Source organism: Cavia porcellus, unplaced genomic scaffold (genome assembly GCF_034190915.1).
Source record: "Cavia porcellus strain 051 isolate PalLab524CR breed Dunkin Hartley unplaced genomic scaffold, mCavPor4.1 scaffold_1, whole genome shotgun sequence".
NCBI classification, from domain to species: Eukaryota; Metazoa; Chordata; class Mammalia; order Rodentia; family Caviidae; genus Cavia; species Cavia porcellus.
The window spans coordinates 75,742,409-75,756,312 of NW_026947484.1; the positions used below are offsets into that span (position 1 = coordinate 75,742,409).

Sequence of the window (13,904 nt, forward strand, 5' to 3'; positions counted from 1 at the left end):
TATCAGAAAGAAACACACCATGGTCCTCACTACAAATGCAAGGTCTGCTAATGATACTGAAGATCTAAGGTATTCTTCATCACCATTCTTCCATAGATAAAAATCATGGCATCTCTGTGTACAGAAAAGAGTTGAAGGAGAACCTTTTTAAGGGGAACAGAAACTAGGTTGGTTTTGTGGATTAGTTTCCTGCCCTGAAACCACAGGCTAATCTCAGGATCTGCTGAAATTCATTCAATACTGTATTCTAAAGAGTGAGTGGTTCTTCATCTTGAAATACACCTTTCAAATGACACAAGACAACATCCAAGAATATATCATACATATTTTGTTTCTTTCAGCTTCTCACACTAGTGGGACAATACGATGCTTATACATGTGTGTCTGATTTATTTCACTTATGAGTATGGTCTCAAGTTACATCCATTTACTTATAAAAGTCTCCCATTTATCTTTTATGGCTGAGTAATATTCCCTTATATTTTTTCCTTTTTGAAATAAAATGGATTAAAAAAGAATGCATCTTTTAGACAGCTATACATTACTAACAACTATGAGGGCAGAAACAAACAAAAGAGCATGATACAGACGGCACAAGTCTGCTGTCTACCAAGGGCAAGAGAAACTTCTGATGTGCTCAGGAAAAAGAGCCACCATATGCGCTACACGCCACATTTCTTGTTGGCAAATTATCTTATATGAAGGAAATTTACACCATCAGATGCTATGTTTTCCAGCATATATTTCCCCTATGAATGATTTTACTCATCTCCTCCATTAATTCAGCAACTATTTGGGGGCATACTTTTTGCAAACTACAAAGCTAAAAAAATAATGATATGAGCTTACTGTCAGAGTATTCAGCCAACATGTACCTTAGAGTACTTCAGCTTCTTAGTATTTTCAAGTAAAACTGAAACACCTGGCAACATAGATGCCATAAAGCCCACTTGTAATTTTCCTTCCCTTCATGGGTAAGTGGCAGGTGGTGAAAGTGGGGAGGGATAAATTAAAGGCAGAATAGGTAACTGGCCAAATCCCTTAGTTGAGAGAAGGTAGAGAGCTTTCCTTTTTCTAAAGACAGCAATATCGTTGGGTTATAAACACACAGTCCAACATTATAGAATACTAACGCTGGAATTGTAATATGAACATCCAATATATAACTTTAAACTTGGAGGTGAGGGGATCTGGCCTAAATCTGGTACCGGAAGTAGAACCCAGGTCCCCAGCCAAGACGCTTAGCAGTTCCCGATCTGTCCCACATACTTTCTGTGACCTTGTCACTATCAGAAGTTGGAATGGTAGAATACAACAAGGCAATGAACAAGACACCAGGGGAGGAGTTCTATTCTTGTAAACACCACTAAATTAGACGTGATACCAAGGAAAACTCCCCTCAATCGTCCAGACCTCAGTTTCCTCCTTTGTAAAAATGTGACCAGCAACTGGCAGTGACACTATACAGATGACAAGTTGTCCCCTGGGGTTTCTTTCAGCTGGGAACCCTCTGACAAAAGCTGCTGCGAACACTAGTTAGTTCACCAAATTAAAGCTCTAACAAAACCAATCCTTTGACTTTTCACCACTCCAACAACTGCAAAGCACTTCAGCCTTGCCACTAATCAGAGGGAAGTCTGTGAATGGATGCATTTCACCAGCAGCACAAGAGGGGTTCCCCAAACCTTAAGTCTGGAATGTTGGGGGGAGCACATGGAGGGACTACTCCTTCTTTGCTGCAGATTAACACATTCCGAGTGCCTCCACCCCACCCCACCCCACCCCACCCCAACCTTAATGGCCATTCACTATAGAGCCAGGGCCTCCTGCAGCCTGAGAAGGTCTTTAAGCAGCATGTTATTTTTAATCTGCCATACACTCCCTTAAAAAAAACATCAAAGTAACTCTTGTTCCCACCTTTGAAGCCCTGATTTCAGTAGATTACATGAAAAATTGACCAACCTATCCAAACAACTTCTCTGGAACCGCTTTCTACCCAACCGTGCGGGAGTTGGGGTGGGGGGGTTATAACTGACAACATATTTATCTGCATAGATGAGAGATAAGCAGACATTTGTCGTCTTCATTCTTAGCGACTCCAGGCACCGGCCCTGCGAATCAAACCGAGGCACTCTCCCTCGAGCCTGTCCCATACCCTCGCCCCCTGCCCAGATGTTGAAGCGTCACGCCGGCCCGGCTGGGAGAGAGCGCGGGGAAACGCAGAAGCCCGCCGTCGCCGCGTTTAGGCTGGAACCACACCGCACCTGTTCATTCCGGCTCCGGCACCAGACGCGACCAGAACCCAGACCTGCAAAAGCCCCTTCTGAGGTCCCGGGGCCGCCTATCAAGTTCTGCGCTTTTAGTGCCAGGGAGAGTGGTGAGACGGCTCCTTCTGCTGCCAAACTGCGTGGTCTCCCGAAACTGGGAAGGAGCTTGTGCTTTCGTGAGCCCAGGGTACCTGCCAAGTGGCACTGCGGCCCCTGGGGCGACGGTGGCGAGCCGGTGGGTGCCCACGGGGAGCGCGCGGCTGTGGCCCCAGGGAAGGAAGGTCCCGCTTCGGTGGCCACGGGCGCCCCCTCCACGTCACGCCCAGCACAGCGCCGACTGGAGAAGTAGCAGGGCAGAGCGACCGTGTGGTGTCCTCAGGGACGCAGAGCCCCCGAGAGCCGGCCGCCCAGAGGGGTCGGGAGGGGAGGGCCGGGGACGCGCAGGAAACTTACCTCACCCGGGCAACGTTCGGCAGCCTCCGCGGTCGAGACCAGTTGCGCCACAGCCTGCAAGTTGTCGGGATGTTGTCGCTTCCCCCGGGCAAGGGACAGCAGCGCAGCCGAGGGGTGGGGCCGGGGCCGGGGCCTGGGCAGGGGCGGGGGCGGGAAGGTGCCGGGCTGGAGCCGCGGGGCCAAACTCGCCCCAGACGCGCCTAGGCGGGGGCGCGCGGCTGCGAGTGTGCAATGCGCGCGCGCCGCGGCCAGTGTGTGTGTCCCCGCTTTCCCCTTCCTTCCCCGCCGGTCCTCGGTCCGACAGGGCAGCGGGCGGCGGCTCCACGGCCGGGCGCAGCCTAGGTGAGGTGAGTTCGGGGAGCGGAGGCCGAGGAGCAGCAGCGCCCTGAGCTCGGGCGCTGGGGTCCGCGCAGTGCGCGCCGGAGTCGGAGCGAGGCGCGGAGAGAGCAGGGTGTGCGGCGCCCGGAGGCTGCAGGCCCCGCCCGCCGGCCGCCCAGGCTCTTCCCCCTTTCTCTCCACCCCCTCGCTCCATCCCCGCTCTCCCTGCAGGGACGCCAGACCGGTTTGCAGCAGCGGAGGTGACGGGAGTCTCTGCCGCAGTCGGTCCGGGCGCCCTGTCCCGCTGCAGCGTGGCCCAGAGGGAGAGCAGGGCTGGGGCGACCCCCTGGAATTGGCCGGTTCCCACCGTGCTCCAGGACTAGCCAGGCGCTTCTGGGCGGTTTTCAAAGTCTCGGAGTCCAGCTGACCTGGGCAGTTTGGGACCGGGTGTACCCCTTCCTCAGGCCACCAAACCTGGCTCCTCCTGGTCATCCGCCCGCCGGACTCTGCTGTTTGCGGCGAAGCCCGCACTTACAACACGGGTGCCTCTCCACCAGCAAGGGGCAGGCCAGGAGCTGGAGGTGACGGGTGCTCCCCTTCTGAGGACAGCAGATGTTCCCAGGAAGTAAGACCTATCCAACAGGTAGGGACAGGTTGGCGAAGGGGCCCTAGGAGAAAAAAGGCAGTGCAGGGCGACCTGCGCGAGTGTGCTGTCGTGGGAGGTGGGGGCCAAAGCCTGCAGACAGTGCAGATGAGCTGGGGACACTGCACTGTCATCTGAAATCGGTCCAGCTGCGAAAAGGGTAGGAGCCCGGTATATCTACATAGGACTGACTATGCTGAAGGGGCGCAAAAACTAGATTCACTTGACTAGGAACCCAAAGATACCGGATCCCATTTAGCTGAAAGGAAGCAAGTAGCATTTCTCAGCCTCATTACTTCCTTCTACTTTTTCCCATGTTTAATAAAAAAAACAAAACACCAACATGGGTGGGAGACGTGGCATACGTTCTGTCCGGGAAGACTGGCGATTCATGATCTTTATTGTCAGATACCCCTAGTGTGGTGAATCAAAAGATGCCCCTTTTAGTGTTCACAAAAGCACTTCTTTTCGGTTTTAAAATCTCTTCCCATCCACAGCCTAGAATGGAGTGCAGTCATTCCTTGCTAACAAAATACTAATACTTTTGAAGCTTTATTGAGGTATAACTAATAAAACAAGTATCTAGTATTTGTTGGCTGTTTTCTCAGTGTACTTCCAGGTGTGTTTGGTGGCCGTTTATGAAGATTTAGCTTATCACCTGCTCAGGACTCTGGATTTGTGTGTACTTTTACCCTACCCTTTAAAGCTCCAAGCAGGGACATATGTCTAGCCCAGCTTGCTTACTTTACAGATTAGAAAACTGAGGTCTCCAGATGTTAAGTGACCAGAGGATTTGAACACAGTTTTCTTGACTCCTTACTTCTGAACAAAAACTAACAGCAACACTGGTCTAACAAGGTTCAAGATACGATCAGTAGAGGGGTCCACAGAAATCAAAGATGGAAGATCAGCTCGACTGACTGATGTGATGGCTGTGTAGGGGCAGCACCCACTGCTCTAAGTATGGGATCCGGCCCCTGGGAATCCCATTCTCACCTCTCTTGCTCAGTCCTCTCTGAAATTCAAGGAGTTAGGAAATGAATTCATTTGGTAAATAAAAGTACAGTCGGTTCCTGGTAATTCAGGAGAAGGAAAATTACACAGGCTTCAGTGTGGCCACATATATATAAGTACCCAGATATGTGCACCTGTACACATCTTCCTTTCCCGTGAAAGCCTGGTGTTACCTTCAGTTTCCAGAGAGAAATCACAAAGCAAACTGCCCATGGGCTATTCAGAGGGCTATGAAGCAGAATTCTAAGAAACGTGGTTTACAAGAGCCTTAAGATTGTATCATTACCGTGAATAAAAGAGTAGAATGAGGAACTTTGTGGTGTGAGACTCAAATTTCTTCTTGATTCTATCTTTAATTCTGTCGGTAGGGAATTGGGAAAGTCATTCCTCTGCTGGAAGTAAGGCAACATCAGTGTCACAGCAATAGTGACTTGGCCAGAAAATCTGGGAACCTATTTGAAAATCAGAAAATGCTCGTCTACTTATTTTACTTAGTTTCAAATGTAATTTTTCCAGTTGATTCCAGACGTTAGTCCAGAATCTTACTACTACTGTTTCATACTACCCTTACACACATGAGTTTCTTATAGCAGATTTGATGGCATTAATGGTCCTTAGTTCATGATCTTCCTTTATCCAGGATATTTACTTAGGCTCTTTCCCTATAACTTTGTGTGTGTGTGCGTGTGCGTGTGCGTGTGCATGTGTGTGTGTGTGTGCCAGGGATCAAACGCAGGACCTCCTGCTTGCCAGGCAGGCACTTGTGCCACTGAGCTAAATCTCCAGGCCTCTTCCCCTTTAATTTTGTAGTTCCCTCCTACTCTCAGTTCAGCTGTATGGTTTATTCTGATCAATTGGAGAATATGAGGCTTGATGTAACTGAAATCTTGAAAATATGCATTTCTGCACCTGCTCTTGGAATTCTGCCATCGCCCAGGGAACAAGCCTGCTGCGGGAGGAAAGACCCCATGCAGCAGAGCTGAGTCACCATAGCCGAGTCCCTCCTTGACCGGCCAGTCCTCAGCTGACTTCCAAGGCACAAGTAAGTCCAAAAGCTATCAGCCAGACTTGATCCAGATCAACGTACCATGCACCCAGCCACAGAGTCACAACAAATAACAAATGGTAGCTAGTATAAGGCAATGCTCCAGGCATCTATTGCTGCATAACAAATCACTCTAAAACTTAGTAGTGAAGAATGCCAACCATTTCCCTTTTCTTGTTGACTCTGTGGGTCTACTAAGCTCAGATGAGCACTGGCTAAGGCCACATTCTAGAATGCATACAGCGGGAAGCTGAGCTGGGCTGGAAGGTCCTGCAAGGCTTGCTCCCACATCAAACATCTCGGTCCTCCTCCTCATTCCAAGGGGCTAGCTTGGCCTTTCTTATAGTAAGTTGGTCAGATTTCATCTATTTATCCAATTGTCAAGGGAAAGGGACTGAGTTTCAAAGTTTTAGAAAGTCATCTCTACTTCATTCTATTGAGCAAAGCAAGTTGTGAGACCAATCAGACTCAAGTGAAAGGGAAATGGATTGTGCCTTTTGCTTTGGGGGGAGCATATATAAAACAAGAATAAAAGGGCTTAGAGATTACATCGTCTGCTAATTTTGTGGGTGCTTTGTTATGCCACACTAGATAACATATTGTAGGAATTCACCTTGACCTGCCATCTTAGAGCCATGTTTAGTTGCATCTGCGCTGATTACTCCTGAGTAACCCTGGTCTGATTTCCCTGCATAGTTTCCTATCATACTGTAAGTAAACAAAACCTTTAGGGTGGTATGTGGAGCTTTGTAACTGATCCCTGTTGCTGCCAGTGCCAGGAATATGCCTTCTGTCTGTGGTATTAGCTTGAAAGAAGCCAGGTACATTCTGGCTTAGATGAAGTCACTTTTACCCTAACGATTATAGACATTCACTCTCTTTGACCTAAGTCATGAGAATCTATCACCACTCAAGACACAATTTCTCAGATGTTCCCCATAAATTATCTGTATTATCCTGGATCTGTCTACCTCTTTAGTCTCCCAGCATCTCGTAGCTGGTTCTCACACACAAGGACTGGATTTCTTCAGAGCACATACATTCTTCTTAGCTAGGGGGCTTTGGACTACAGTAAGTCCCTGACCTATAAACATTCCAGTTATGAACTTTCACAGATACAAATTGACTTTGCGTTACAAACGTGTAGATTTAAATAGTGACAGTCATTCTCCTGTCTACAGGACATCATCACAATTGTGCTGCTGCATGCTTACTGTACAGTTTAATAGCATATGGTATTAATAGCGTATGGTGTTCAATCAGAGGCCAGGATGTCTGGAAACCAGAGCAAAAGCTCTGGTGAGGTGGAGCGGACTGTCAGGATGTGCAAAGCAATATTCCATGCAGATTTGTGTCAAAGGTATATAAGACTCACTCTGTCAGGCTTACAAACCAATCCAACTTATGAATGTTCTCCCAAAAAGGAGCTGGCTCATAAGTCAGGAAATGAATGTAGTTATAAATCCTTTCTATGAAATTAGGGAGTTTGAGTTCCCCTAAAGTACTAATGCATATTTAGCACTTTCTCTGGTGATATCTTAAGGGAAAAAGAAATTCAGTAAGTATTCAGAAAGGAGCTGTTAGAGGAATTGGAGGTGAATTAACCAGCTTTGGTCATTTCCACCAGTTCATCTATCATTTATTTCCCAACGAGGGTAAAGAACAGGAATCCAGATAAAAAGCTTGCATTGTATCCATCAACATCAAAAATAAAAAGGAGAACCTCCATCCTTCACAACCCGAGGTCATCCTTCTTCAGTATTGTCTTCTGTTTCTAGAAGCTTCATTTCCAAGCAGATAAGAACAGGTAAGTGTTTCGATTATGCCCTTATATCTAATTTCTAATTTCAGAGGGATAATTTACCCTGGGGACTTAGTTCTCTAGTCTCAAGTTCACAAGGTTAGCAAAGGCTTAAAAGCTTAGGACCACCTCCCTTCTCTTCTTTGTTCCTCTGTCTTCTCTTTCTAACTTTTCTTTCTTTCCTTTTTCCTTCCTTTTTGTTTCTGTTTGCTTTTCCTTTCTTAATCCTATCCATCCCCTTATTGCTCTCAGGACTGGAAAGAGTATTGAACTAGGAGTCATGGGATCTGATTTCTCTTTTCAGTTCTGTCTCTGCAACAGTGAACTGTTCACTCTCTCGGTTTTAGATGCCTGTACCACGAGTATCTGAGACAACAAGCTCTAGAATGTCCCTATCGTTCCGTAATCCTTGAGTACCTTCTGCAGTGAATTTAGCAGCAATCTTCAGACCCTTTAGAAAAGCTGTGCCTATATCACTTCCATGTTTGTCCTATTTTTTTCTTCTAATCAGAAAACATGCATCTTTAGCAGCTGTAAGCCCTGTTTAACTCATTGTTCTTTGTCCAGAGGTTGCTGTTACCCTAACTCACTTCAAAACATGCTGATGTCTACATTCTTCAGTGAGAAACAATACAAAAACCAGAGGCCAGTGTTAGCAGGCACACAAGTCTGACCCTAAAAAAATGTTTTCCCTAGAAAACCTATCTGATAATTCATATAAGAAATATAAAAACAGGAAGGGGGAAAGGAAGGAAAGAAAAAAGCAAAAAGAAGGAAAAAGTGAAAATGAAACTTTTGTAAATAAGGAAGGAAGGGTTGAAAGAAAATAGGGGAAGGGGAAATATCAAGATATATCATGTACGGATACAAATTCCCTACAATGAATGTGATCATTTTATATACCTAAAATATACCATAAGCTTAATTAATTAAAAAAAGAAATATAGACACAAGCTAAGAAAGCTTTTCCTAACAAGTTTATACAAAATGCAATTATATATACTAAGATAATAATTTTTTAACAAAAATATGCCTGTTAACAATTCCTGAAAAAGAAGAATTAAAAATTGAAGTACTCATAGTAAGCTTGAGGAATTCTAAAAATTTTTAAATTGGTGTTACATCATTTTTACTTTTTAAAAATGTGCATGCCATGAAACATATTAGTTGAATTTTGACATACCCAAACCATGTATTTTAAATAAAGTTCAGTTGCTATTTTTCTCTTCAACATCTTTCTCTTGCTACAAACAGACTCACGTACATACCTTTACTAGGTGCATTTTCATTTTTCATACAAGTTACAAAAGCAAAATGTATCAAATGGTGGTTAATTTGAAGAGTGAAAAAGAAGCAAGAGAATATCAGAATGGAGGAGATGAAAAAGAAAAACTAGAAAGTTGCTAGCATTGCAGAGATCGAGGCTGCAATTCAGAAAGCATCCTAGAGACATATAACATTTTTGTACATGGTTTCTATATCAAGCCTGAACTTGATTTTTAGGAAGCTGGAAGTTAAGGTGTTAATAAAGGATGAAGGGACCTCCTTTGGGCTGGACCTACTGATTTAAAATCTTGAGCCAGAAGAGGCAGACAGAAATAAATCTGCTGTGTCCCTGAAGACACGTTGAAAAATCTGTTACAGCTTTATACCCTGAAGACCAGTGTGTTGAAGTAATTTTCCTCAAGTCACAAAATTCAACAGCAGGACCAAGAATCAAATCCAAGGCTGCTATTTCATCCTTCGAGTGGAGAGTGGGGGTGGGAATCACGGGGTAAGAGGGATCCGTACAATGTGCCCTGGCTCATCATGGTTAAGCATATGTTTCTCATGCCAAAACTTTCTTTGTTCTATAATGTGAAATTGTTTTCTACTTCCTTGTACTTGTGAAATGTTTCTCGGCAATGGTAAACACACTTGGCATTAAATGGGTTTAAAAAGGATGACAGGTCATGAAAGACTACCAGGAAATAAAGTCATCCCCCATATCTGTGGGGCTCGGCTCCAGGACATCCCACAGACACCAAAGCCTACAGATGCTCAAGTCCCTTATATAAAGTGGCATAATATTTGCATATAACCTACACACATCCTCCTGCATACTTTAAATAATCTCTAGATTACTCATAATAACTAATTGAATGTAAATGCTATGTAAATCATTGTTATATCCTAGTTTTTAGGAAATAATGACAAGAAAAAGTGTACATGTTCAACAGAGAGGCAACCTTTTCCTCTAGATATGTTTCATCCACTGTTGTTAGAGTGCACAGATATAGAACTCAGCATTTATGGAATTGTCTTGGGTTGCATACAAAATGTATAATGTGGTTCATGCATAAAAGTAACAAAATTTCCTTTACTTTTAATGTTTTTATTATAATATTAAAATGAATTAACATAACAAGCTGTGGGTCACTGTGGGAAGCCGCCTATGAATGGCGCCCATTTCCTGCTTCCGGGTTCTTCCCGGCCTGAACAAGCCCGCCAAATTGTCATGTCTGCCCAGTTACCCGTGACGCTAGCCTATCAGCTTGTTAGACGCGCTTCTCTGTGATTGGATACTGCTTCCCCTTATAAGAGGCTGTTCCTGCCCCCAACGGGCAGAAGAGGAACCAACGTTGAGGGTGGCGGACCTTGTTAGGTCCGGTTCGCTGTACGCAATAAACTTTGAGAGCTGATCCTGCTCGAGTCTGGCCTCCTGTCTCCCGCGGCTCCGGTCATCTGGTGGCCCGTATGGGGAAAAAGGTAAAAGACTCAGCGACGTGCCTCTTCGGCCGGGGGGTGCGATTGCTGTCGCCTGCGGTACGACGGAGGACCTGGCCCAATAACAACGGAAGGCCCCGAGCGCCTCTTCTCTTCACCCTGATCAGCTACGTGAGATACAGCGGTTCCCGGGACAGGTGAGTACTGGATCGCCTGGGTTGGGTGGACGCACCTAACAGATTTTGAGCGCCACACGGGTGGACGCCGGTCTTTTTTTTTTTTTTTTCTTTGCATTTGTTTCGCTTTCGCTTCGCCATTTGGGGCAATGCTGCTCGTAAACCCCTCGCTGACTCCCTAAGAGTCCTGCTGCGGACCCGAGGCATCTACATAAACCGGGTCACCCTTTCGAGATTTCTGGCCTGGTTTTGGCCCACGGGCTCTCTAACCCTCCTGTCATGGGAGAAGTTAGGAGGGGATCTTAGATGCGCCCGAGAAGAGGGACGCTTGGATCCTATGGTTCTACCCCTATGGGAGATGATTAGAGCTTGCCTAACGGATGAGCAGATCCCCGGACTTCATACAGCCCGACAGGCTTTTGATAAAGCTCGATCGGAATGCTCAGAGGAGCCCGGAGCCACTGCCGATTGTGGGTCTCCGGAGGACCCTCAGGGCTCTACTTCTGATTCTGATTTGGAAGGTTCAGAAGAGGAGGTTGTCTTCGCTAAACAGGACCCTCCTGCACAGCTTAAAGAGGAATTCAGGGCTCGGGAAGATAAAAAGGGGAACCAAACACCACCCTGCTCGAGCTACTCCACCTTACGGGAGGAGCTTAAGCCCTTCCGCCCTTTGGCAAGTTCGCGACCCACGATCACCCCCTTCAGGGCGCCAGGCCCCACTGCACCGCCGTGGCCGGAAGAGGAGTTGTTCCCTGGGCTGCCACCTCCGCCCGTGGCCGCCGGAGGGTGCCCACAATCCATGGCACCGCCCTGGTTAGAGGGAGAGCTACTTCCTGGGTTGCCTTCTGCGCCCCCATCTGGGGAGGGAGGAGGACGTTCCTTCCACCAGAGGGTATGGTCGCGGCTTCCCTTTGAGTGTTCTGGTCTCCATGCATTCCCGGTAGCCCTTAGAAATTAAACAACTTAAAGCTATCAAGGACACAGTTTCAGCTTATGGGCCCAATGCGCCATTTACCATGGCGCTTTTAGAGGCATTGGCAGGCCTGTGTGATCTCTTCACCTCAACAATCTATTGGTGTTAACCCGAGAGGACTGCGCCCAAATCATATTTGGCAAATGGATGTTACACACATCCCAGAATTTGGAAAACTTAAATATGTTCATGTTTCGGTAGATACCACCTCCCAGGTTATGTTTGCCTCGGCAGAACCCGGAGAAAGGGCCACCCACGCTATTAATCATTGCCTGGCAGCCTGGGCTGCTTGGGGAAAGCCCAATATATTAAAAACAGACAATGGTCCTGCTTACACCAGCAAAACTTTTGTAACATTCTGTCAACAAATGGATGTTGTCCTTAAACATGGCATTCCATATAACCCTCAAGGACAAGGCATCATTGAACGGGCACATCGGACACTCAAGGGTGTCTTACAAAAGCAAAAAGAGGGGATAGGCCACGGCCTAACGCCCAAAGGAAGAATATCATTGGCACTCTTTACCATAAATTTTCTCAATTTAAACCACAATAATCATTCCCCTGCCATGGAACATAGCAATCCGTCCCCAACCGACAAAGGGCTGGTTAGATGGAAAGATGTCCTTACAGGACAATGGATGGGCCCGGATCCAGTGATTAGCTGGACCCGAGGTGCGGTTTGTGTCTTCCCACAGGAACCAGGTCGCGAGCCGCTGTGGGTCCCGGAAAGATTGACGCGAGCAGTAAACTCCCCACCAGTTCCTGATAAAGCACAGGAGGATAAGCCCTCGGACACAAGTCAACTCGACCCTTCTGGGACCGACGCTCAGCGCCCGAGACCATCTACAAACTAAAATGTCTGGTTTGGAGCTTTTTCTATTCTGTAGGTTCCTATTAATCACCCCTGTTCGCACAAATTTGACCAACACTGTTAAAAATATGACAGCTTGGCTGCAAGACACCTACCTACCTAAGTTTCACAATTTGTCCCTCATAGTTGGTCAGGAACTTGACAATATGGACGGTATCCAACTAGGTCCAGTCAGGTTCGATTTATCAACTTTAGGCAGTGTTATAGCCAGTTTGTGGGAACGCGTCACCTCCTGGTTCTCCTGGCCCAACCTGACTACTTGGATCCTGATTGCCGTGGCCATCCTAGTGGGGCTTGTGGTTATTAAATACTTGTTAGATCGCCTCATACAAATTCAGCAGCAGGTTAAGATCACAGCTATGGCAGCCATGCAAATGGCAGCAGGTGGCCCATCAGGCCAGCAGGCCGCCGCATATCTCCTTCACATTGCAGAACATCAGCTATAAGAGCTGAGTGGGCAAGCCAATGACGGGTAAGACGGGAAAAGCCCTCCCGGTCAACCTAAGACAGGCTCCACTCAGATATACATGGCCTATAAGGCCAGGGGTCCCTCCCGGAGTCAAATTATTGGCATTGAGATGCGAGACCAAGGGTACTGCAGTGCCATCCGCCTCAAAGGTTGGGGGGAAGGCAGGAATGAATGTCTATATGCATCCAGGTTCGGTTCACAAAAGCCTGGCCCTGCGAAAAAATGAACCACTCACCTTGAGCATGGTCCTGGCGCAAGGATATGCACAAAACAGGGTGATGCACAGCAGGGTATAGACCTCTACATTCTCTCATGCCTCGGCCTACAAGGTAGGCCCACTCCTAGGTGTCTAACAGCAACAAGGTCATAGACACCTTGGAGAGACCCACAGACCATCCTATTTTAATAAATAAAAAAGGGGGAGATGTGGGAAGCCGCCTATGAATGGCGCCCATTTCCTGCTTCCGGGTTCTTCCCGGCCTGAACAAGCCCGCCAAATTGTCATGTCTGCCCAGTTACCCGTGACGCTAGCCTATCAGCTTGTTAGACGCGCTTCTCTGTGATTGGATACTGCTTCCCCTTATAAGAGGCTGCTCCTGCCCCCAACGGGCAGAAGAGGAACCAACGTTGAGGGTGGCGGACCTTGTTAGGTCCGGTTCGCTGTACGCAATAAACTTTGAGAGCTGATCCTGCTCGAGTCTGGCCTCCTGTCTCCCACGGCTCCGGTCAGGTCACTGCACGGAATGCATTTAGTGAAGAATTGTTTGAGGCCATATATAAAAATATAATACAGTCAATGTACATATGCAACAAACATCCTGTATTTTCTAATAGTTTACTATAACACGGGTGTGTGCAAATCATGCCCTGAGACAGAATCTTCTGACCAGTGCGGTCTTCTTGGTAATATCTGAATGTGCATAGCTTGCAAACAAAATGAAGTTTCTTGTTCAGAAACTCCTTGAAAGAAATGGTCAGCAAACTTCCAAAGCAACCTACAGTATTTGATGAGGTGGTGGGTAGAAAAAGGAATTATGTTAATCAGGATATGCAAACTGATATACTCTTTTAAACCATTTCTTGTTCATGTCAATGCAGTGTGATTTGGGAAGAGGTTGGTTTCATGAAATCATTCAGGAGCCCAGGAAACATTATCTTAAATGAG

The 13,904-nt window shown here is 46.7% G+C and overlaps 2 protein-coding genes across 3 annotated transcripts in view; one reads left to right on the plus strand and one right to left on the minus strand.

Moving 5' to 3' along the window:
- Pip5k1b (phosphatidylinositol-4-phosphate 5-kinase type 1 beta) overlaps positions 1-2,807 on the minus strand; it is a 290,156-nt gene extending 287,349 nt beyond the window's left edge. The window contains exon 1 of one of the 2 annotated variants that reach the window (XM_063250202.1): positions 2,721-2,807. The gene's annotated coding sequence lies outside the window, so the exon portion shown is untranslated. Of the gene's footprint in view, positions 1-2,264; positions 2,426-2,720 lie in introns of those variants that run through there. The other variant, XM_063250210.1, reaches the window with a different exon arrangement.
- Positions 1-13,426, plus strand: part of LOC134475302 (uncharacterized) — a 75,309-nt gene extending 61,883 nt beyond the window's left edge. The window contains exons 2-4 of the mRNA XM_063245514.1: positions 2,182-3,062; positions 3,503-3,681; positions 4,433-13,426. Of these exons, the coding sequence (XP_063101584.1) occupies positions 2,182-3,062; positions 3,503-3,681; positions 4,433-4,465 (1,093 nt within the window). The 3' untranslated portion in view covers positions 4,466-13,426. The remainder of the gene's footprint in view (positions 1-2,181; positions 3,063-3,502; positions 3,682-4,432) is intronic.
- The last annotated feature ends 478 nt before the right edge of the window (positions 13,427-13,904 follow it).